The 24,863-nt window shown below is 41.4% G+C and overlaps 1 protein-coding gene across 1 annotated transcript in view; it reads right to left on the bottom strand.

Annotated features, from left to right (window-relative positions):
• Window positions 1-24,863, bottom strand: part of LOC309891134 (ATPase family AAA domain-containing protein 2-like) — a gene marked incomplete at both ends in the record, with an annotated part of 89,740 nt that overhangs the window by 42,899 nt on the left and 21,978 nt on the right. The window contains 7 exons of the mRNA XM_082785519.1: window positions 4,398-4,636; window positions 5,930-6,020; window positions 6,884-7,043; window positions 7,379-7,467; window positions 7,840-8,014; window positions 8,787-8,902; window positions 9,445-9,577. Coding sequence (XP_082641645.1) covers window positions 4,398-4,636; window positions 5,930-6,020; window positions 6,884-7,043; window positions 7,379-7,467; window positions 7,840-8,014; window positions 8,787-8,902; window positions 9,445-9,577 — 1,003 coding nt within the window. The remainder of the gene's footprint in view (window positions 1-4,397; window positions 4,637-5,929; window positions 6,021-6,883; window positions 7,044-7,378; window positions 7,468-7,839; window positions 8,015-8,786; window positions 8,903-9,444; window positions 9,578-24,863) is intronic.

Raw genomic sequence — 24,863 nt, 5'->3', positions numbered from 1 at the left:
TATGGCTATCGAGGGAAGAGACAGGCTTCAGCAGACAAGTGAGGGCTTTTTGCTGAGTTTTTATTTCTCTACCAAAAGGTGTCTGAAGTAGCTAGTACCTCTACGTCTTCCTCCATTTTCAAGTTCTAGTATTAAAAGGTAGGTGAGGAATTTCACTACTTATTTTAGAAGGAATTTACAGCCTGTACAAAAACTTCTGTGGGAACTCAAGCACTTTCAAAGCAGTTGATAATAAACACGTCTAGGTAAGACCCGTTCTCTTCCCCCAGTGACTGAGACCAAATCATCAGAATGACAACAGCGTGGTCCTGTTTTGGGCACCTTCCCTTAATGTAAACTCTCAGAAGTCAATGAAGTTCTGCACCTACTTTTACTACAGTTTATTTAGGAATACAACTAGAATTCGATTCCAAAGTTACTTTAGCAGAAATTGGAACTCAGCTTTCCAGCTTGGAAAGCTTTGGCCTATATGAAGAAAGAAACTGATTTATTTATTTATTTTTTAATCAAAGTGTTTCAATTCTCTACTAAATTGCATTATTAGCAGTTTACCCAACATAGCATGGAATGGCAGACTGTCAGAAGAAATCTCTTCAGTAAACACATCCTCTTGTCATTTCAAGCACTGCATATTCTTGACTGAACCACTTTGTAGCCACCAGAATTATTGTATTAATTTATTATTTGCATGTGTGAGAAGGGGGTGAAAGTCACTTGCTTGACTCAGAAAAAACCTTAAGCAGATGCTTTCACAGTATTCTTTTTCTCTAAGCAAATTTTAAGTGATTTGTTAGGGTGCCTGAGTAATAACAGCATGCATTTAAGAAAGCACACCAGTTTGATGTTGAAAGCATTCATAAATTACAAGACACTGAAGAAATAGTAAGGAAAGTATTGACAAATACCTCTTCTGGGAGATCTGAGTGACGTACATCAGACGTAGCAAGCAGCAAAACTGGCGAAAATGCTGGAATGTTACGTAGTAGAGTTAGAAAAGTAAGTTTCAAGGCAGGTCCAGCGTTGTCCCACCATAAATGCATATCTGGGACATAAATTGTGCTTGGTGCTGTCTTCTGAGCATTTCGGATCAGCTAGTGAAAAGGAAAGCTTGCGTAAGAAAACTAAAACACGTACAAGAACCTCTTAATACATAGCTACATAGCCATCTGACTGCCCCATGAAATGAAACTACGTGAACAGAGTGGCAAGCATCCTTTCACATAAGGAATTTCTCTGTGCACCCTTTCAGATTATCAGTATTCGGAGAACTCTAGTCAGAAGATGGGAAGGATATATTCAGGCAGTGGCTAGACACCGTAGCTATATGGCCACAGCCACAATCATCGCATAACAAAGAAAGGAAACGTCCCTCTTAAGGGACACATCAGTATTCAGTCGTGTAACATGTCTGTCCTTACTTGTATGGCTCTCAAACGTTTCCACTAAAGGTAAAAATATTTTAAGGTAGTGATGCCAAACAAGAAAATGGATTTCCTGCCTAAAAGTAAAAACACCAAATCTGTTCATTTTTTCTAGTTAAAACCACATCACCGTGCAAATGAAGTGTTTTCTGAATGTTAATGCTTTTATTGCACATACTGCAACAGCACAAGTTGTGCATGTCCGTGCGAAAACAAAATAAACAGAAGCCCCAAACCTTGGTTGCCTTACTAATATAATTTAGAAGAAGCCTACAAAAAGTAGCCGACATGCAGTCTGATACAGAGCCATCTACTGGGAGCACACAGTCTTAGGAGGCAATGAGAACTACTTTCTGGATCCCAGTGACATGAGCAGCATTTCTTTCCACAAAGAGATGTTTATTAGCAACACCGCCCAGCTTCCTGAGCTGCTAGCAACAGCCTCACTGTAAAACTGGGTATGGAAAATGTCGACATGTACAACATCCAGATTGTTTGTGGTGCTGTCTAAAAGAAAAGGGGATTTTCAGATAGAAGCAAACATCCCAGCACATTAAAACAAGGCCACCTGCATTACCAATGAATTTTGCTCACCTTACTTGCAACTCGATTGATCTTTTACATACAGTCAGTGAATCCGATGAGAAGAAAAAGAAAAAAGGTACCTGTCCGCAGATTTCTTCTGGCGGTGCAATGTTTGTAAGCAGAACAGAAAGGTCCAGGGTGTGAACGGGAAACTTCTCCAAAGCGTGCAACACCACGGGTGCCACGTAAGAAACCTGGCCGTACCCTTCTTTTCCTACTATTAGCAGACAGGGCTGGCATGATGTTGGTTCACAGAAAGCACTCCTAGAACAAGAGTTAAGAAAACAAGTTTATAGATGAGGTGCTGAATAGACACACAGATGTTCCAAGTAATTTTCCTATAGACTTTCTTTTCCCTCCCCAAATAATCCAAATGGCAGCGGTACATTAAATACATGTAAGATTTCCAGTTAAGTTATTCAGTCATTCCAATTGTTTCACCTTCTTCCCTTTGTTTCATCTTCTTCCCTTGTGTTTCCTATTCTTTACTAAACCAAGACAGCAAATTAATATCCCTGCAATCTTGCTTTACTACTAGGAAATAAATTGGTGAGGAGCATTTGTTTCCCCACTACAATCAGGCTGTACCTCTGCTGGCTTAAATCAAAGATGCTAGAGACTTAGCCTTGCTCTAAAGCACAGAAAATCTTCTGGACAGCACAGCAATAGAAACGGAGAAAAATAACTGATCCAGCTGTGACAACATGATCTAACTTTCCAACTGTGGGCTTGCATGACTTCCATACTAAAATATCACAAGATTAACACAACTTGGTGGCTTAACAAATAAAGACACCATTCAATTTTTTCTCAAGGTGTTTTAACAAGCCCTTTCTCTGTTTTCTTTCTGCTACATAATTCACTACTGGTTTAACAATCCTGGAAAACAGAAGGGCAAAAGGTGGCAACACAAACCCATGAAGTTGGGGTATTTTTAGCTAAAAGGACAGACAGCACATTTATGTGGTCTTGAGTCTTTCAAAGAATGCCATGGATTAAGTCAACGTGTTCTGGTAGTCTACGGATCACTTTGGCTTACGAAGAGAAGCCTGGCCTTTTCAATTTGGTCATTCAGAGCAACTTCGTTACAACTTTAGTCCCTCCACCCTTTCTTCTTGTGAATACCAAGCACCCCTTCAACACACAAACTTGATGTTGCCCCTTCCTCTACCACCCCTCGCACTTTTAACAGCTGGAACTGTTTACAAAGACTCAGCAGACCTGAGAATTTAAATGTAACAGGGATCTATCTTTCTTTACCTGCTGAAACAGAGGCATTTTTTCTCTGGTCCGTCAGGCATTCCATCTTTTAATTCATCTCCAGAAACCAAGGATGCATCGTCATCACTGTCAAACATATCATCTTGTAAAATAGGATTGAAATGCTCTGAAAGGCAAAAGAGGTTTGTTAACTTTCCTGAATAGCCTTTGTCTCTTTCTCTTCCATTAATACAGCTTCTAAATCAGTGCCAAAACCCTTTCTTCATTTGAGAGCACACACTGAAAGTTATTTCCTAGAGTTCATCCCACCACAGATGTAAGGAGATGGCACAAGGCCCTACAAAGCTGTACTAAATCCCACTGATGTGTACGTGTAAGGTACGCTACTCTTGGTGATTTTTTTCTCCCCCTTAGAATAAAGGAGATTACCAACAATTTCTGCAGTTGCTAAATAGCTAAAAAACCAAACAAACAAACAAGACCATTTCTTTCTGGAGGAGGTTCCCACAATGAAAGCACGGGGATAAAGGATGTGATGGCCACAGAATTCCATTCATCTAGTAAATATCAATGCTAATTGATCTCACGTGTATAGTACGATCCACAAACATTTAAATTAGGAGACTGGTTAAAAATGATGATAGCTAAAACAATATTTAGCTTAGACCAGTTATACTTGTATCCTGGTCCTGACATTCTTCAGAAAGGAATCAGAAACATTGACCTAGAAATGCTTCCCCTCCAAAGATCTGAGTTTTGATTTTTTAAAGAAAAATAGGTGCCTTATACTTCAAACCTCAAGTCAACCTCTACAAATGCTAATTATCTTAGCTGCCGTCAGAAGCAGGATGCTTCAGTAGAGAACGCATCGTCCTTTACTGTGTATTGAGTCATTCAGAGCTTCCATTTGGCATTTCAGTTTCGAATCCACAATAAAACCTATGTGTTATATTCCAGACTTGCCCAAAAGAAAGACATGCACATGCAAATAATAAAATTCTACCACCATTATGTCTGAAAGCTATAAGTTGATTGCACAAACCACAAGTTTTTGCTTTAGCAGAATTATAAAGAAGTGGATGCTGTGGTTATACCTTGCTGTCGGTCCTCCTTTAGTGCAAGCTGTGCATGCGGGAAGATCTTCTGCACAACTTGTAAAATATTCTCTACTGATCTTTGAAAAAGTGGCTTGAAAATGGGTGAGAGTGCTTGTACGGGTGAAGCCTCGATCCGGTTTGAAGCTGGAACAACCTTCTTCATAGCCATGAAAAAGTCCTTTGCTTTTATTTTAATAGAATTAACGTCTAGTAGCAACTTCTCCCTACTTGCATAAATCTGAGGATAGCATCGGCGTAGAGAGCACAGCGCAGCTTCAGTACAGAGGGATTTGATATCTGCACCACAGTCTCCTAACAAACAAAAATCAAACGTTACATCAGTCAAGGCCCAGGTTTACAACATGCAACATTTAAAGAATTTGTAATGCCAAAACCAAACAGCTTAACAGGGAATTCAAAGTGCTACCGCTTGTGAGGAATGTTTTAACATTTCGTGTCCATAAAGAACAATTCTGTTTGAATCCTGTCTGCCTCTGGGCCCTGCACTGGCAATTTAATTCTTGAACCACAGATGCAGTGTGTCCCAGTCTCCCCCTCATTCTACTCAATTTATCAAGTCTTCAGAAAATACTCCTTAAATTTATGAACCTGTTTGCTTTTGTTATTCCGGACTTCTATTTCTAACAGTTACAGCCTTTTTTTTCCTGTCTTCTTCGAGATTAACTTAACACTGCTATAGATGTGACTGTCCCTGTGAATGGCTGGGGAAGAATGTTTTAATTACTCGTGAAGTGTCAATAAGAAAGCTGTTTGTGTTTGATGTCTGGGAGTTTCATAACAACTGATAACAACTAGTGACTGTTATGGGATACTATGCAGACCTTTGGTATCTGGCCAGGGGGCCAAGAGATTAAGAGGAAGAAAAAAGAAGCTGAAGGACGGCTGGCAGACAAGACCTGCAGAAAATGTTCTATAAACTTGGTACAGTGCCAAAGGAGTACAAACAGGAAGGACTTGGAGAAGAAGACTACGAGCCTTCAGCATGAAAGACCCCTAGAGACCCCCAGAGGAGACTGATGCGCATGCTCCAGTAGGAGGGACTGGACCCCGGAGGCTAATTATAATAATCTAATTCTTTTGGAAGTAGTAATGAATATGTATTAGTCTAGGAGCATAAAAATCAGCTGCTTGATGTAACTGGTGTGTGCCCTGGTGGAGCGGAGACTCTCAGTGCACCCAGCACTGTTTGCTTACCTCTATTCTTTTATATTCTTCTAATAAATCCTATTTTTTTTATTTAATCCTAATTTGAATCCTGAGCCATTTATACCACTCTCTGCAGGGAAGTTTCATGTTGCTCACTGCCTGATATCCTGCGCTTATGCAGCTGAAGCAGACTCCTCATCAAAAACTATACTCTTGAGGAAGATGCCCCAGAACCATTTAATGTTCTCAGACAACAAGAGGAACGACAATAAAGAGTAAATAGATGAAAGCATCTCACTCTGATTGCTATGAAGGCGTGCCAGCTGCCTCGTTGACTAGTTGTGCAGCAAGGCACAAGAGCATGGGTACTGCCTGGTACAAGCTAAGGTTCTTTACAACTTGGTCACAAGCAAGAATCCATTTTGATTTCAGTCTTACCAATGCATTTCTCAGCTAGTTCATCAAGCAACATGTCCGGTGGCTGAGGGGTCCAGTCACGAGTATGAATCTTGACAATTTCTTTTCTAGCCTGGAAGCAAAATCATTGCATTTTAGCTTGTCCCAAGTTTTCCTTAAAAATACCAACAAGAAACAAACAAACCAAAAGGCAAACAAACAAACAACAAAAAACAAAACAGTCCTCCCTCAAAACCCCTCATCTACTAATACACTTTTCTTACTTGCTCAACTTTCAAGTATTTTACAGTTATTTAATATACACTCTGCATTGTCAACCAGGAAATTGAATAGTTCTTATTTGTTATACTGAACTTTTTCTAGGAACCTACAGTGAAAGAAAAGGCATTTATAGCTTCAATAACAAGTTTCCAAACTACGAGACCTAAGGACCCAGAGGAAAATACTGTAATGAAAAATTTATCCAGAAACATTTCTTTGCTGTCCAAAAAACTTCTCTAAAACTTAGCAAGCTTTCATTGGGACAGTCTCATTACTTCATCACATTTGCTTTCCAGTCAGTAAATTCACAGAAAGCACTTCTGGCACAATGCTTCCAATTGCTACAATTACTATAAAGAAGAAAAGAATTATGACTCAAACTACTACCACTGAGCAGGGGAACAATCAAATGCAAACACATCCCCTATTCATTCATAAGTGAAGGATTGAGACCAAAAACACAACGTCATGATGAAAACACCCAAGTGGACTAAATAATTAAGCAAACAGGTACAACTTTGGGAATGAAAGGTTTGATTATAGAACTAACTACTTGGTGGTATCATCCTGACCATATATATTCAGTACCAGATTTGCCCTCCATGGAACAATGCAGTGTCTCCACATATCACTCTTTCGTTCAAGTTGTCAATTTTTTTTCCTATAAAGTTGGACTTTGCCATGGTAGCACTAACGTTGAATTTAAGTTCTCACCTCTTTATCTGGCAAGTTGAAGAGGAACTCTCTGTCAAAGCGTCCTGGTCTTCGTAAAGTAGGACCTATAGAATCCAGTCTGTTGGCAGCTCCAATTACCACGATCTCTCTTCTGTTATCTACGCCATCCAGAAGGGTCAGAAGAGTTGAAACAATGGAACAAATAGAAAAATATAAGTTTTACTTACTGGTTCAGTAAATTTTGTTACATTCCACATGACTTTCTTCCATGAGTAGTCATAAAGGACAAGCTTTTTAAGGACAAGACTCATTTTAAGACATAAAAAATAGGTAAGTTAACACAGACCACATGCTGATATCAGGCTTAGTAAATTGGTTTCTACTATCGTTTAGAATCACCTGTTTTGGCATTGAGTTACAAGTTTTCAGGATAAATTAACATGTTCACAGTAAATTAAACAGGTCATCATCCTTTTTTTTTTTTTTTTTTCCCAAAGATCAAGCAGATTTTATGTAGGTGCAAAACTGTAATACCTATGAATGTGGTCTTGTTTACTGGAGCGCACAGGAGCGAGACCATCTATCTCATCAAAGAAAATAATTGAAGGTCGCATCTGACAGGCCTAGCAGGAAAACACTGAGTAAAACAGCATTATTTAAAGGAAAAATGCACAAAAACATCATGGTTGGAATGTCATCTAAACTAGATTTTTCACTTTAGCCTCTGGGACCTCTACTGATAGAGCTACTGGAGTATCTGGCATGACTAACAGAAGACAGCAGTCTGTGTCAACCCACTGTATCCAGGTGACAGGAAGCAAATTGTTCCAGTAGTTCTTACAGCTGACATTCACAGCAGAAACACTGGCATTTCCATTTCAGGGGGAAAAAAAAATAACAAAATACAAAAAAAGAGCAAGTGCTACTTAAGAACGTTGACCACAGAAAATTATGGTTTCAACTCTGACAGAATACACTGTGCATTTCAACCTTACCTGTTCAAATAACACACGAAGTTGGCGTTCTGATTCCCCCACGTGTTTTCTCATGCAGTCCGAAGCATTTCTCAGAAAAAATGATATTTTCCTGTCACTTCGACTATATTCACTGGCAAGTGCACGAGCAACTAGTGTTTCCCCTGTTCCTGGGGGGCCATAAAATAGACAACCTCTGCAATAAAAAAGATCCAGATAGGAAAAAAAACATCATGATGAGTACCTCCTATAACTATCGTCTCTAGAACAAACTCGTCTTTCCTAACCAAAACACGTCATGTACAAGACAGCAGTAATAGCTGAAGTGTGGGTAGAGGCAGAACAGATAGAAGTTCCGCGTTTTTACAACGTTTCACAAGAAAATTCATTTTTTTCACCCAAAGAAATGAATAAGGAGGTAACTCAAACGTATAAAAACTTCAAAAGAGAGCATACTGTCCCAGAAGGACACTTCCAAAACTGCTGACAAACAGGGTGATTACAGCAAACCGGAGCCAAACGGGCAAACTTCAGCACAGAATCTGAGAATGGGCTGAATGGTGAATCACCAGTTCATTCTGCAGCAATAAACTGCAAAAGTAGGCAGGAAAAACAACTGGGCTTCCAGGCAACATATTACAATTGACTTCCACACTAGATAATCCCTTCTTGCTTACAGACTAATCAAGCTGACTTGTACATAAAACTGAGAACAAAACCACTCCAACCCAACTAACCCAACTTTTTAAAAACACCAGATGGTAAAACTTACAATTTTCAGACATTGCTTATATTTTTAACCTACAAATATTCTGGATTTTATCCATTTTTAAGAAACCACTTTTTGCTACTACTAAAACAAATGTTCACCGCTGCCAAAAATGTTGAAGCATGGAAGCATATTGATACCTTAATTGAACTTTCTCCTGAAAACAGCTGACTTACGATTTATCACTGTCATGAGTTACCTTGGGGGCTGAATATTGAACTGCTGAAAAACTTCTGGATACAGGACGGGAAAAATCACCATCTCTTTCAAAGCTGCGATGTGTTCCGAAAGACCACCCACGTTCTCAAATCCAATCTAAAGAGAAATTCAACACCACAGAGTTTGTATGTTAAAGAAAGCAGCAACCTAGATCAAGGTTTCATCAGAAATTATCTCAGCACAACGCAAACATTCTGGGCAATTTTTGAAGTTGCTTTAGAGAAAACCATCAACAAAGGTAGTTCTAGATGGCACACTGAGATCTTTCAGAATCACTGGAAACACTCGCTGACACGATGATTAGTTTACCACTTACCGCACTATCTATTTGCATTGCATCTCCCTGACTTCCTCCAGCTTTCTTTTGATCCCTCTGAACTCTCTTTAGGTCCCGTTTCTGACGTTTCACTCGAAAAGTCCTGATTTGAATTAAGGAGAAGTTACAGGGCTTCTTTTTCTTTAAGATGCAGCTCGAAGATTTTTGTTTTTCATAATAATGCCAAGCAAATGTAGAAGACATTAATTAATATATTAGAAGACCTAATTAATTGACATAAACTTAAACAGTTACATTTAGATAAACTTAAACATGGCTAAATATTCATTTGAAGGAGATTCATCCCTCCCCTATTCTCTACCGACAGCAACCTTCTTGGAGATGTGCTCTCGCCGTCCTCACTGCTCTCACCACCCTCCTCCGTATCACACGTGCTAAGCAAGGGAGATGAGCAAGAGGGTGTAGAATCACTGATGTCATCTGCACATCTCCGTCTGCAAGCAAGCATATAAACGAGAAAGTTAAAAAGAAAATAGAGCAGATACTAAGTAACACCAAAAATTAAGGGAATTCTATCTCCAAATTGCCTCTGAGATCTATTTTCCAGTCCACTGTACTCCTTAGGAATCTGATTTCAAAGGCCATGACACGATTTTCCTCGTGACAACTGTCTGCTTTCAAGAATGCTCAACAAAATATCTGGCAATCAACAGCATTCTCTACGCACTAACTGCTTACAGAATCCAAAAAGCCTTTATCATTACTAAGGCAATTTATGATTTCATTTAGATCTTTTATTGTTTAAGGTTAACTGCATATAGAAACATTAGTTGATTCCAAACAGAAACTAGAGTCAGTATTTGAGTGATAACTTTTTTTTTTTAAATCTAACAAAACTTCCATAAAGCCTCTCCCTCTAAATCGAATAAAATTATTTTCGGTTTTAAGAAAATCCTTTGTATCCTTCAAGATTAAATAGTCTGACTAAGATATTTAAGGGGGGATTCCGGCTTCAGTTCCAGAACCAAAGAATTTCAGTTACAGAAACTCAGACACTACCTCCATAATCATCTTATCAGCGACCCACAAATATTGGATTTAAAACAGAAACCAACTTAAAAGTATCCACCTCCTCCCCTCCAAATAGTTCTTTCCTCTCTATCCTCAGACTACCAAAGTACTGATCATAAACTTACTCTGTAATTACCACTAAACTGAAAACCCTTTGAAGCATTATGCAGTAAAGAGACTGACAGCTCTACGGATAAGTAAGAGCTATCACTAGCCATACACCAACCTGGCACGTCTTCTATATTTTTGTGACCCAGCATTTTCAAGTGACTCTTTCTGTCTGACAGAACACGGCTGGCCCGAGTTAGTCCTCTCTCGATCTCTTTGTCTTACTGAAAGGAAAGAATTTAGAATAATGATACAGATACATTTAAGAGAGGAGGATATCAAAAGAAAAAGAAAATGCCACGTGTTTCACTCATCCCTAATTCCAGAAGAATTTTTAACTGTTTTTGCTTTTCATCAGTGCATGGTACAAGTGGAAAACTACACCCTGTTTAAAGGTGAACTGAAAATCACAAGAGCAAGACCATTAAGTGTGATTAATTACTGTTATAGCAAGGATACATAGCACTAAGTATGCCAAACAGCAAAGAAATAAAATGTGCACAGGACACACGTGTCTGATAAAAACAGGGAAGTTCATGTGCAGAATGAAGGTACAGAACTGAAATAGAACTGTGTGCGCAAACACGTCTTTGCATTCAAAAATTCTATCTCACTTATGTGCAAGAAATAAGGTTTTAAGAGAAACTGTGCGTTCAACCTACTTTCCATAGGAGCTTGGTAGCGGTCAACAGGTTTACTCTGTCGAAGGTTGTAACACCTTGGAACATCTTCACCACCATTTTCTTTGTTCTCACTTCCTCTTGATGTTTGTACTGTACCACAAAATGACACCGAATCGTTAAGTACTTTTGCAAATTATATGAAATCCAAAATGCATTACACAGATGCCTGTCAGTTTTAGTATTAGCATTATTTTAATGACACAGTGGATCCTGCAAAACCTTAAGATGAATTTATGCAAGTCACGTTTCAGAAATCACAAATCCTAGCAGATGAGCATGCATCTGGACATTGTTCTGTGCTCTCTGAAACTGCTGATGGACTTGTCGTCAGCCTCAGTGTTTAACAACAGGCAAAATTCTGTCATATTGCTTAGCTAAGATGCAGATCTTCTGAAAACAGCTATTTCAGAAAGTCACTTCTTAGTTTGAGAAAGTATTTAATGGAAAGGGTTTTAATAATCTGGAGTGCTAAGACTAAGCATAGTAATCTAAGTCCAAGTCTAGCTCTGCCACAAATTCTGTGAGCAATAATGGGCCAGACACAGGCTTGAAGCTCACCAATGAGAAAACAATGCCAAATGCACATAAGCTTAGGCCATTAGCTTCTGTCACGTAACCTGAAGTTGTTTCATGAAAGATGGTAAAAAATGCAAGAACCAGAGTGCAATCATCTACTGGGTTCTGGTGAATATCCTCTCACGTTAACAGCAGGACACCGAGGAAGGAACGTACATACTCCGTTCACCTACCTGTTTGCCACAAGGACTTATCTTTTTTTCTTGGAAAGCACTGCCCTCTCTGGTTTTTATTTTTTAACCCCAAAGGTTGCATTGCTTTCTGAATGCGAGGTAGGTGCCATGGGGTATACAGACAGCACATGGAAAACTGAGCGATCGGGAAATGAGTTTGTGATCACTACCATCTCCAGTCCTTGGTGTTCCAACACTTCTATCACAAAAGCATGAATTTCTCTGCTTTATTGCTCCTCTAACCCTTTCCTTTGTTCCAGTAACTTCCTTTATAACAACACTGACACTTTCCTCACTCTTTTCTGGCGTATTTTTCATTATAAAAGTATAGTCTACCTCTTTCCTGATTTAAAATTGTAGTTTGCATTTTGATCATCAATTAATTGCCCCGGGCTCATTTCCCATTCAACGTGCTATTTAAAATTCCTCTCTACAAGTCTCTACTGCACAGCTCCCTGAAACCCACACACTTTAACCAAGCTTCTCCCTCTAGACTGGCGCCCGCCTTGTATTCAAGCTACTCTTAATAAGACTTTGAGCTAATGTTTTCCTAACTAAACCTCCAAAGGAGTCAACTCTGCTTCTCCCTTACTAGTCCATGGCCCAGCCATTCTTCCTCTGAAGAACTTCCCTCGGGTTCCCACCTGCCACTGTGCATCTCTCTGCTCCTCTGGGCCTCTGAAGGGAGGAGCAAAGTATTTTCTGGGGCTCAGCCTCCTCTCACTGTCTCTCTGAGCTCCTTTGCAGGTGTGCAGCTGAGCTCTATCACATAATCTAACTCATCAGCTATCTACTGCAACACCCTTTTCGGTCCTTAAGTACACTCTTGCCCTCTTCTGATCTGTTTAGAAAGCTCCTACGAGGATGATCTAATTTACTGCCTTAATCACAACTAACATTCTTCTTAAAAACTGTAAGTTTTCCCATCACTTCCAAGTTCATACGGTCTTTCGTGGCTTAACCTCATTCCACAAGACCTTGTCCGGGGAGAGGAGAAAAAAAATAATAGAAAAAAACCCTAGGGGTCAGCCTTGTCGAGGGAAATCGACAATTCCCGTCTGTTACTATTGCAACAAGAAGAGACATGTTCAGAGGAAATATCATTAGCGGGAACAAGATGAGAAAATATTCAAAGAAGAATAGGGGTGTCAGGGGCTATATCTTCTGGGGACTTCAACATCAACAGAGCCGTTGATAAAACTATTAATTGGTCCCCATAAAGAGGAAGTCTTATTTTCAGTAGACACAGGGGCTGAAAAATCCACTATTCAAAAACTTCCAAAAGGAATAGAAGAAGGGAAGAGTTGCATGTCTGTAATAGGGGCAAAAGGAGAGCCCTTTAAGGTACCTGTTTTGAAAGATGTAGAGACAGAAACAGATAAAAAAATCTGTCTTAATGATTTACTTTTGCTCGCTGAAGCGGAGTACAATTTACTAGGAAGGGATTTGATTTTAAAATTAAACTTGAGCATTCAAAGCCAAGGGGATAAATTGCAGATTAAATTATACACTTTGACACAAAAAGACGAAGAATTCATTAACCCTTCAGTGTGCTATAAGGAAGGGGAAATTGGAAAAATAGAAATGGACCCCATAAATGTTCAAATAATGGATCCACATCGTCCAATTAGAATTAAACAATACCCTATACCAATGGAGGGTCGAAAAGGATTAAAACCCATAGACTTCTGGAAAAAGGAACTCTAGAACCGTGTATGTCACCTCATAATACACCCATCCTCCCTGTAAAGAAATCGGATGGGTCATACAGGACCTGAGAGCTGTAAATCAGCGAACAGTCACTAAATTCCTTGTGGTGGCAAAACCTTATACTTTACTAAGTCATCTCTCTCCCAAACATACTTGGTATAGCATAATAGATCTGAAAGATGCCTTTTGGGCCTGCCCTCTGGATGAAAAATCCAGAGATTATTTTGCTTTTGAGTGGGAGGACCCTGAAACGGGACGGAAACAACAATTAAGGTGGACCGTGCTACCACAGGGGTTTACAGAGTCACCAAATCTATTTGGACCAACTTTAGAAAAAGTTTTACAAGATTTTGCATTACCCAGGGAGGTAAAATTATTGCAGTATGTGGATGATCTATTAATAGCAGGAGAAACTGAAGAGGGAACCCGAGAAGCTCCTATTAAATTGTTCAGTTTCCTGGGAGAAAAGGGATTCAAGGTGTCTCGATCAAAATTACAATTTGTGGAACAGGAAGTAAAATACTTAGGACATTGGTTAAGTAAGGGAAAAAAGAAGTTAGATCCTGACAGGGTATCTGGGATCCTATCCTTAAGACCCCCACAAACTAAAAAGGAAATCCAGCAAATATTGGGATTATTAGGATACTGTAGACCATGGCTTGAAAGCTACAGTGAAAAAGTTAAATTCTTATATGAGAAATTAATTAAGAACCAACTTAAGTGGTCTGCAGAAGATAATCAACAATTTGAAGAAATAAAAGAGGCATTAATACAAGCACCTGTGTTGAGCCTTCTGGATCTGGAAAAACCTTTTTATCCCTTTGTGAACACATCAAACCAGGCGGCATATGGAGTTCGTACTCAAGACTGGGCAGGAATTAAGAAACCCATGGGGTATTGTTCTAAGTTACTTGGTCCAGTAAGTAGAGGGTGGCCTGCTTGTCTCCAAGCTTTGGTCGCTACGGCATTATTAATAGAGGAAGTTAGAAAGATCACTTGTAATGCTCCCTTAAAAGTGTATACTCCACACAATGTCAGAAGTGTCTTACAACAGAAAGCAGAGAAATGGTTAACAGACAGCCAGATCCTAAAGTATGAAGCTATACTAATTGACTCCCCTGACTTAGAACTAAGGGTAAGCTCTGCTCAGAGTCCAGCACAATTTTTGTTCGGAAAACCATCAGAGGAATTACAACATAACTGTTTAGAGGTAATTGAGACCCAGACTAAAGGAAGACCCGATTTAAGAGATACTGAATTAGAGAAGGGAGAAGCACTGTTCATAGATGGCTCCTCCTGAGTAGTGGAGGGAAAAAGAAAATCAGGATATGCAATAATTAATAAGCACCTGGAACCTGTGGAATCAGGACCCTTGAGTCTATCATGGTCAGCTCAGGCTCGTGAGCTGTATGTCCTATATAGGGCCGTGGAACTATTAAAGGGGAAAAGTGGAACTATATATACAGATTCTAAATATGCATATGGGGTGGTTCATACCTTCGGAAAAATTTGTGAAGAAAGAGGTTTCGTTACTACTCAAGGGAGGAATCTTATACATCAAGAATTAATAATAAAAAATCTAAGGGCATTAAGAGAACCAAAAGAAATAGCAGTGGTACATGTAAAAGGACACCAAAGAGGATTAGATTACCACACCAGAGGGAACAATCTAGCAGATAAAGAAGCTCAGGAAGCAGCCTTGAGAACTCAGGCTGCTAAAATTAATACAGTACAGGAGGAAGAAAGACGAGAGGGAGAAGAAAAAAAGTTTACTCCTGAAGAACAGACAAAACTGGAGACAACAGGTGCTAGATTAGAACAAGGAAAATGGACATTGCCAGACGGGCAAGAGATATTACCACAAGCTTATGCAAGGCAAAGATTGGAACGTTTGCATACACAAACACATTGGGGTACAAAAGCATTAAGTAATCACTTACTTCAACAATTTGGTTGCATAGGGGTTTTTGAAATAGCAAAGCAAATCACACAAGGTTGTTTAACTTGTCAGAAGATAAATAAGAAAGTGTTTTGACAAGCAGCCGCGGGAGGAAGAAAAACAGCTTATAGGCCTTTCGAGAAAGTACAAGTTGATTTCACTGAATTGCCCAAGGTAGGGAGAATAACGTATTTATTGGTAATAGTAGATCATTTAATACAATGGATAGAAGCCTATCCCGTAGCACCAGCTACGGCACAAATGGTGGCAAAAATTTTATTAGAACACCTGATACCTAGATATGGGATAATCCAGTACATTGATTCTGATCAGGGCACACACTTTACTTCTAAAATAATAAGATTATTGTGTCAATCATTAGGTATTCCATGGGAATATCATACTCCATGGCACCCACAAAGCTCAGGGAAAGTAGAGAGAATGAATCAAACAATGAAACAACAATTGGCTAAATTAATGATTGAGACACAAATGCCCTGGACAAAATGCTTACCATTGGCACTTCTAAACATAAGAACTAAACCACACAGTGAGACTGGATTATCACCATATGAAATGTTATATGGTATGCCTTATTCACAGGGAATGCCTCTGGGAAACAATGTAGTTGAGGATCGTAGTATCCAGAAATATGCAATTACTATTGGGAAAAGATTGCAAGAGCTAAGAGAAATTGGAAGAATGGCTCAGACACCACCTTTAGGGTTTGCTATTTATCAAATACAACCAGGGGACAAGGTCTTAATAAAAACTTGGAGGGAAGAATCATTACACGCCCGGTGGAAGGGACCATACCTTGTTTTACTTACCACTGAAACAGCTGTGAGAACAGCAGAAAGGGGTTGGACCCATGCATCTAGAGTAAAAGGACCAATAAATACCCAAACTTGGAGGGTTGAGTCTGCTCCTGGGGAACTGAAATTAAAGCTAAAAAAGAACTAATGTGCTGGCAATAAGGCTCTGCATAAATTAAGAATGCCAGAAGAAGGGGACAAGCCTGAAGGGAAGAAAGGGAGAAGGCAAGACCGGGGCAGGACCCTCCACTGCGGTGTGTATAGTCTACCAAGGGAGGCAACCCCTATGGGTATTGACTGCCGAGTGGGAGGGCCTCGACCGGACTTCGCCCACACTAAAGCCAGGTTGTCCCAGGAAAAAGAAACAAACAAGCAAACAAAAATATATGTGTATATATATATATATATATATATATAATCGTATATAATATATACGATTATATATATATTTGAGGGAGAGACCCCCTCAAATAGATCCTGGAAGTGGGCCCAACCCCTTGATTGGAGGCATTTCTCACACCCCCACGATAACCCCTGGATGACGCAGAAGGATGTTATACTTCCTGGTACTCTTTTTACAGGGGCAATTAAGCCACGGGAATAACTTGTTCATTCTGGGGGAAGAAGTGGCCAAGGCTTTTAACCTTAGCAATTGCTGGGTTTGTGGGGGACCACAGGGAACTGAAAGTTGGCCCTGGGTAGCTGGCCCGGTTGAACCTAAGTGGTGGGTTAGTAATTTGAGTGAAGTTCATAATGGTACACAATTCTGGAAAGAGGAAGAAGGCCCATGGCAATTGCACTTGTCAGAGCAGGGTATATACTGTTTAACCAGAACAGGAACAGTAAAGGTGGGAAAAAGCTTTTGTAAATGGACTCTATCTCCCGGATATGATTGTACTGATCCTGAATGTGGACCTATAAACTGTACATCAAGTAAAGGAAAATGGAACGCTACACATGTCCAGCTGAAAAATGGGACTTGGCTGAAATGCTCATATAAGAAATTTTTTGGACCTGGATGTGAAGCCATGGCAAGAGCACAATCAAAGGGACAATTTGACGTTCAAATCCCGAGTTGTCAGCGTGATAACACCACTAGGGAGCAGCATGTGGCAAGAGTCTACTGCTGGAGGTGGCAAGATGAGAATGGGACACAAGTGTTCTTTAAACATTTCTGGTCAGCTCGTGGTATGACAAGTCGTGAAGGAGAACTTAGTTGTAATTGTGAGTGGGAATCTAGTGCGGGAGCTTGGAGGTGTATATATACAAGTACTAATGGGGCAAACATTGTAACAGGACCACTTGGTAACGAAAACCCTTTGTATTTTCACACCCCAAGGAATAAAAGAGAATGGGACCGTCCTTTTCCAAATGGGACGTGGGCTCTAAAGGGACATTATTGGGTGTGTGGCAAACAGGCCTACAAAAGGCTACCAAAGGACTGGTCAGGAATATGCTACGTGGGGTACATAAGACCCTTGCTCTTTTTATTGTCACAAATACAAGGAAATCATTTAGGAATAAAATTATATGATGATCTGAATAGAGAAAAACGATCTATTGATGCTTCCTTAGCCGGAGGTAGTGCTCAACAACGGAAAGAAAATGAATGGCCCCTTGAAAGAATCATACAGTATTATGGACCAGCTACCTGGAACCCAAATGAGATAATATCTGGAGCCCGAGAACCTATTTATAATTTGAATCGAATAATTAGGTTGCAAGCTGTCCTTGAAATAATAACCGATCAAACAGCGACGGCTTTGGATCTTTTAGCTGATCAGTCCACCCAGATGAGGAATGCTATCTTTCCACATAGAATGGTTTTAGACTATTTACTAGCAGAAGAGGGGGGGGGGTGTGGGGGAAACTAAATGATTCTAATTGTTGCTTACAAATTGACGATAATGGGAAAGTGGTTAAACAGATAACAAAAGAAATTAGAAATGAGCCCACGTCCCAGCACAAACTTGGAAGGGTATGGATAGGGATTTATTTTCATGGCTGCCTGGTGGACCATGGGTTAAAAGGATATTATTTTTATGTGGTGTAATGATGTTATTATTCATACCTTGTATGATACCTTGCTTTACATTATTGGTACACCGGATAATAAATAGTACGTTTGTAATGACTTCATTAAAAAAGGAAGGGCATATGTCAGTTATGATGCTTAGGGCTGTGAATCAGCGAACCATAACCAAATTTCCAGTGGCAGCTAACCCATACACTTTATTAAACCACCTAACACCTCTGCATAAATGGTATAGTGTAATAGATTTGAAGGATGCTTTCTGGGCCTGCCCATTAAGTGAAGGGTCTTGGAATTACTTCGCCTTTGAATGGGAAGACCCCGAAACAGGAAGGCGGCAACAGCTTAGATGGACTGTACTTCCTCAGGGATTTACTGAATCCCCACATTTATTTGGCCAAACCTTAGAAAAATTATTACAACTTTTTGAGGTAAAGGGGGAAGTGAAATTGTTGCAATATGTGGATGACCTATTAATAGCTGGGGAGACTGAAAAAGAGACATGGAGAACCACTATCGAATTACTTAATTTCTTAGGGAAAAAGGGTTGAAGGGCTCAAAATCTAAATTACAATTCGTGGAAAAAGAAGTAAGGTACTTAGGACATGGGCTTAGCCAAGGAAAGAAAAAATCGGATGCCGACAGGGTATCTGGGATTTTAGCCCTATCATCACCCAAAACGAAGAACGAAGTGAGGCAACTGCTCGGGCTCTTGGGATATTGTAGACCCTGGATTGAAGGGTTTAGTGAAAAGGCAAAGTTTTTATATGAAAAATTGACTGGAGAAAAAATCAAGTGGAACGAGGAAGATGAGGAAAAGTTGAGGTTGATGAAGAAAACGTTAATAGAAGCTCCAGTGCTGAGCCTCCCAGATTTACAAATAAATAAAAGGGTCTTTGTAAATGTTTCTAACCAAACTGCATATGTTAGTTGCAATTTACAGCTAAGTCAAGAATGGGCAGGAATCAAGAAACCTGTGGGATATTGTTCCAAACTCTTAGACCCTGTGAGGAGGGGGTGGCCAGTGTGCTTCCAGGCAATTGTGGCTACTGCCTTACTGATTGAGGAAGCTAGAAAAGTCACTTGTAGGGCACCTCTGAAGATATATACTCCACATAATGTTAGGGGAGTACTCCAGCAGAAGGCTGAAAAATGGTTAACTGATAGTAGGATGCTGAAGGATGAGGCCATCCTGACCGACTCCCCTGATTTAGAATGAAAAATAACTGCTGCACAGAGCCCTGCACCCCTGACCCCAACCCTAACCCGGATCTAACCCTAACCCCAACCCCAACCCCTAACCCCAGTTTCCTAGAACTACATCTCCCGGCATGCTATGGGCACCAAACATGGCCTCCCGGATACCCAGTGCCGGAAAACTACGCCTACCAGCATTCCCCAGGCAGCTGGCCTGACCAATCACAGGCCGAGTGTTCGAGAAATACCTTTTACCAGCACTCACTGTAACCCAAGCACTTACCGGCCTTTCAAAAAAGCCACAAGCCCTAACACTAAAAATCCTCGAAACCCCTACAGGCATAACCCAAACTATTTACCACACTAAACCCCTGAAGTCCTATGCCTAAAAGCCCAAACCCAAACACTTAAGACGCTCAAAACCCAAACCCAAAACATTAGGATTCTCAAAGCCCTAAACAACAAAATTAGAACGCTTGAAGCCCTAACCCCAAAATTAAGACGCTCAAAACCCAAAGCCAACCCAAATCAGTAGGATGCTCAAAACCCTAGCCCAAAAAATTAGGACACTCAAAACCCTAACCCTGGAGAACCTAACCTGAAAAAAAAAAAAAAAAATCTTAAAACCCTGAATAACTGACCAAAAATAAAACCCTAGGACCCTAACACTAAAAAGCCTATCAACACTACAACCCAAAAAACTCTAAAACCCTAACACGATAACCCTGAAACCCTTAAAACCCTAACTGTTAAAACTCCAACCCAGTTATACACCAGTTACCTCCCTTAAGGGATATAGAGGAGCTCTCTCAGATATGGCAGTCCTACTTCTCATGCATGCAGCCGGAGGTCGGTCTCATTCTGGTGCTGATGGTGGTGGAAGCAGGGGCAACGGTGGTACTGCTAGAGATACCACAGCCACCGGAGGTGGATTGTTAGGATATGGAGATGGTAGGTTATCCAACGGCTCCCGTTTATTATCTTTTTCTTTTTCCTGTTCTTCAAATTTCTTATCTGCTTTTAGTGTAAATATTGAGGCTGGAAAAGGACATGAAGTCCTCCTGATCCATAATCCTGCATAATCGCTTTCTTCCTGGCAAAAAGGTTCCTTCGAATTAACATGTGTATTTCAGGCGTGACAAATCCAGTCTTCAAAGGATCAAAAAAACAGACCGAAAGACGTGATCTTAAAGGCTCCTTTGGCCGTTCTATCACACAATACTGGACTGTTTTTTATTTACTTTTTCCTTTTCTGGGGCCTCTATCGTTCCAATTTCTAACCGTTATTCCTAATGGACTTTCTGGTGGTATGTCTGGTAATTTGCTCCCTTTCTTCTGGTCCCTGGTCTTTGATTTTGTCTGACCCATCTAGGAATTTTACTGTGGCAATTCCCACAGCCCTTGGTTACATTAGTAAGAGTGTCTTACAGAGGGTTTAAGATCTATCACGCACCCACAAATCCTATAGGAATCGCTTCGGTCCTTCACCGGCCAAGTCCCTCGCGGGAGATTGGAACCGCGGTTAGAAGACCTCCACAATCGCTTTGGAACTAAATTCCATCTCAGTCACACTCTTACACAGGCAACCAAATCCCACCCAACAGAACAGTATATGCTTTAAACGCTTACGACTACGTTGTCTTCATTTGGATCTTCACACGCAGAATTACAGGCAAAATAGAGTGCTGCAACCAGCAAGGGAGCTGAAGAAAAATCACAACCTTTGCTTACCTTTATTCAGGTTCAAGATGCCATTAGTCCCGACCCGACTCGAACAGCAGCCACCACATGGTGGGGCGCCTCTCCTAGATCAAGTAAGAATTCAGGAACCAAAGCCCTCCCGGACGATCCCCCAGTTGTCATACACGACTGGGTCCCAAATTCGATTGCAATTACAGTTTACAATTTACTAAACAAAGAGAGGTACACGGGCAGTTACTCGCAAACAGATACATTGTGCCAGCTGCCCTTCAGTAGCCCAGTGTCAGACCGGATGTCTTTGCCAAAACAGCCCGGACAATGTATTAGTACACCGATGCACTACCACGTTAATCACTAACTGCCAGGCAGGACAGCTCCAGACCAAACACATACACACAGGCATGCCAAAAACACTACAAACAAAACACACAACACAATGCACAAGAAAAAGTGACCCCCAGAGGGAAGCCCTATGGCAACAGCAAGTCAGAACAGGTGCTCTGTAGCAGACCCAAGGAGAGACTCAAATATCATGACAGGAGACTGGAAGCAACTGCCAGAACTGGGATGATGGAGGCCTAAAAAGCCTGCCTTCAAGACAAGAGACCAGAAGGATGGGGAGTGAAAACCCCTGAAGACGACACTTAGGAAATCAATTCCAAAGCAAGAGCTCCTGATGCGGCCCAGATGACTTCTTCAAGAGTGAGGATGGAAATAGATGTGATCTCAAACAGAATACAATGCACAAGACCTGAAACATATCTGCACTTCAAGCAGCGACTGCAAGACAAGTGCTCGCATCAGCCCTACGATGATGAAACAAGCATTTAGGAACTTCGGTGTGGCTACCAAGTTGCCCGTCTAATCTGTCCAGTGGAAGAAGGAAATGCGGATATCAAGACCTGAGGAGCATGTAACATATGTTGATCATATCAAGAAACGTTTGATACAAAAAAAGTATTACACACACAGAAGTGATTCCTTTAAACTCCCACTGCAAGATGAGAGGTGCTCAGCTCCCAATTGAACATCAGCATTATTCTGATGATGTCAAGTGTTCAGTACCCTCAGGATGGCTTCCCCAGGGCCTGCCAAACACCAAGAGCAACAGCACAGTACAGCACAGACAACACAGAACACAGATGACAAACTGGGACTGCCCTGCCTGGCATGTGTTCACACTGTACGTGACAGAACTCCCCACACATAATCTCTCTGCCTGACCTGATCGATCCTGAAAGGCCCCATCCAAAGCAATGACTTAGAAGCACAGACCCTCGCCCTATGGGTGCATTCACAACCCCAACTCAAACATAGCACTTGCCCCCCAACTTAGCTTGGGAATGCTGGGAGGCAGGTTCCATCTTCACCAAGGAACACAAACACTAGCCAGGACATTGCCTCAGGCACCAGGCTCTTCTTCACCTGCAGAAATAAAGTGCCATCAGGCACCAGCACACCAGCCAAATTTCTTCCAGTAGAACAACCTCCTCAGAAACAGTCGTAGTCAACTGACCTGCTCCGCTTCTGAAACCAGATAGATACCCTCTAGAAAACTCCCCGCCTCCCTCTGCCAACCACTCCCCAACATACAATATTTGCCCCCAGACTTAATTCTCAGGGCTCAGAATCCACCATCAACGTGGACCACAAAGGCCAGCTAGGATGTTCCCAGTACCTTCTTCGTCCCTGCAAAAGAGGAGTCACCCAGAGGCGCACCAATAGACTACAACACCAAAAACAATGCCTGTTTTCCACCTTTTCTCCACTCACCTTCCCGATCCAGGCTTAGCACTTCCATTCAGTGTGCCGAGCCAAAGTCATAGGGCTTAGACCAAGGAGAAAGAACAGACAAACGTGACGATCCACAAAACAGTCTTTCCCCACTCCTCTTCCTTCCTCCCCTACTGCAACAGCCAAGAAGCCCCAAAGCCACGTACCCCAACCCAGTACGACCGCTTCGCTCACCTAACATCTCAAGGAGATGCATCATGCTCCCTGCTCCTCTTGCGCCCTGAGCAGCTACAGCATTTCAGGAACTGGAACTGCTGATGTCTGGCAGGTCTCAGAAATGTGGCAGGAGACGTACTCTGCTGTCACAAGGCGCTTGCAAAGCCGGCCCGACAGGTGAAGCAGACTAACACAGTCCACCGAACAACTCGGGGACCCCACTGCTGTCCACTCACTCTCATGCTTCGTTCAAGTTTCCGTGCCTATGCCCTGGGCTACAAAAAATAGAGAGAGAAGGTCACATCCACGATGGACACACAAACAGTACAGCTCCTTGATAAGAACTCAAACACAGAGACCAGAGCTAGACAAATAAAAAAACCACCCTGAAGTCCACAAATGCCAGATGGCCATGAATGCATAGCAGCTCCAACAGGGCTAATCACAAACTTACACTTTGCAGATGAAGAAGGTGACCCTGCTCAGTCTCTTGGTAATACTGTACCAATGTGGTCAAGCCCCTTGTAGCATGTAATCAAGCTGGTTTTAGTCCTTTGTAGAGTTACACAAGTGGGTTGGTTCATCTAGAGATTAAAAAATAGCTCAAACACAGGAACGTATGCCACCATCCCAAAAAACAGTGAGCCAGCAGCCTCTACTAAATATCCCTCTATTAAGTGAATTCCAAGCACTTAGAAATCCAGAAATCCATAGACTCCAGCCTGCCTAAAGAACCCTGCAACTGACTGAAGGAATCACCTGGGAAAGGGGAGGGGCAAAGCACAAGAAAGTAGAAAGAGGAGGAGCAGCAGCTGTGGTTTATTTACTTATTTATAAGGCTTAGCTCAACAGCATGCAGACTGCAGACAAGACAACTGGGGTGTTTCTAGAAGCAACAATCCCCATGCTTTTGCTACGGCTTTTAATATTAAAAGGACAATACCACCAAGCAAGTAACTGAAGCTTTTCCAGCTGGAATTAGCTCAAACTTTTATTTACATTTAAAGAAAACTCTAGGAGCAGAACAGATTATACACCAACAAAATCAATTCCATTCCATTCACAGGAAAAATCACTTACTTCAGTAGGCTATCTGAAAACCAAAGGCTATGCTGATGGGTCAAAACACGCTACAGGACACTGGGGCCAGGCCCTCCGCTGCATCAGCTTAAAACCCATCCCTACACTCACCAAGGTGCAACCCCAACCCAAACACAGATGCAGCATTTCAGCCTCAACAGTTTTGCAAACTGCTGGAAAGCAGGCTTCATCCTCAGCGAGGCATGCTCAAGCTACACAGGACAGGGCTTCGGGCACCTCTTTGCCTACCAAAGACGACCAACATCAGGAACTGCCACACCAGACAACCTTTTTCCTACACAACACCTTTCTCAGGAACCACACAGCATTCCAGTGACCTGCTTTCCTCCTACTCTAAAGGCTATCTCAGCCCACCTTGTCTGTGGCACCTCATAAACAGGAGAGAAAGCAATCGCAGGAGCAAAAGCCACAGCGCCCTCGGGACAGTTACTCTCATCCCCTCCTGTACCTCTGCCGCTTGCCTGCCCCACATGGCACATGCTTCCATCTGTTCTCTTTACCCACTTATAGCACCTCTAAAAGAGAAAGTGGAATTTTACTCGATTGGATGTAAGAAAATAACTGCAGTGACAACCGCACCCCAAAAATAACAGCTACCTCTGCTCATCACACCACTCACTCCAGAGGCACCTCGGGTCATGATGTCCTGGACTACATACTGAGTTTCAGCCTGAACAAAGGAAAACACAGTCACAAGATAATCATTCAGCTGCCAGCATTAGCA

The sequence above is a fragment of the Aythya marila genome (assembly GCF_965140915.1).
Source record: "Aythya marila genome assembly, contig: HAP1_HAP1_SCAFFOLD_164, whole genome shotgun sequence".
Lineage (NCBI taxonomy): Eukaryota > Metazoa > Chordata > Aves > Anseriformes > Anatidae > Aythya > Aythya marila.
Note: the sequence above shows the minus strand (reverse complement) of the source record. Positions and strands in the feature narration are given on the sequence as shown.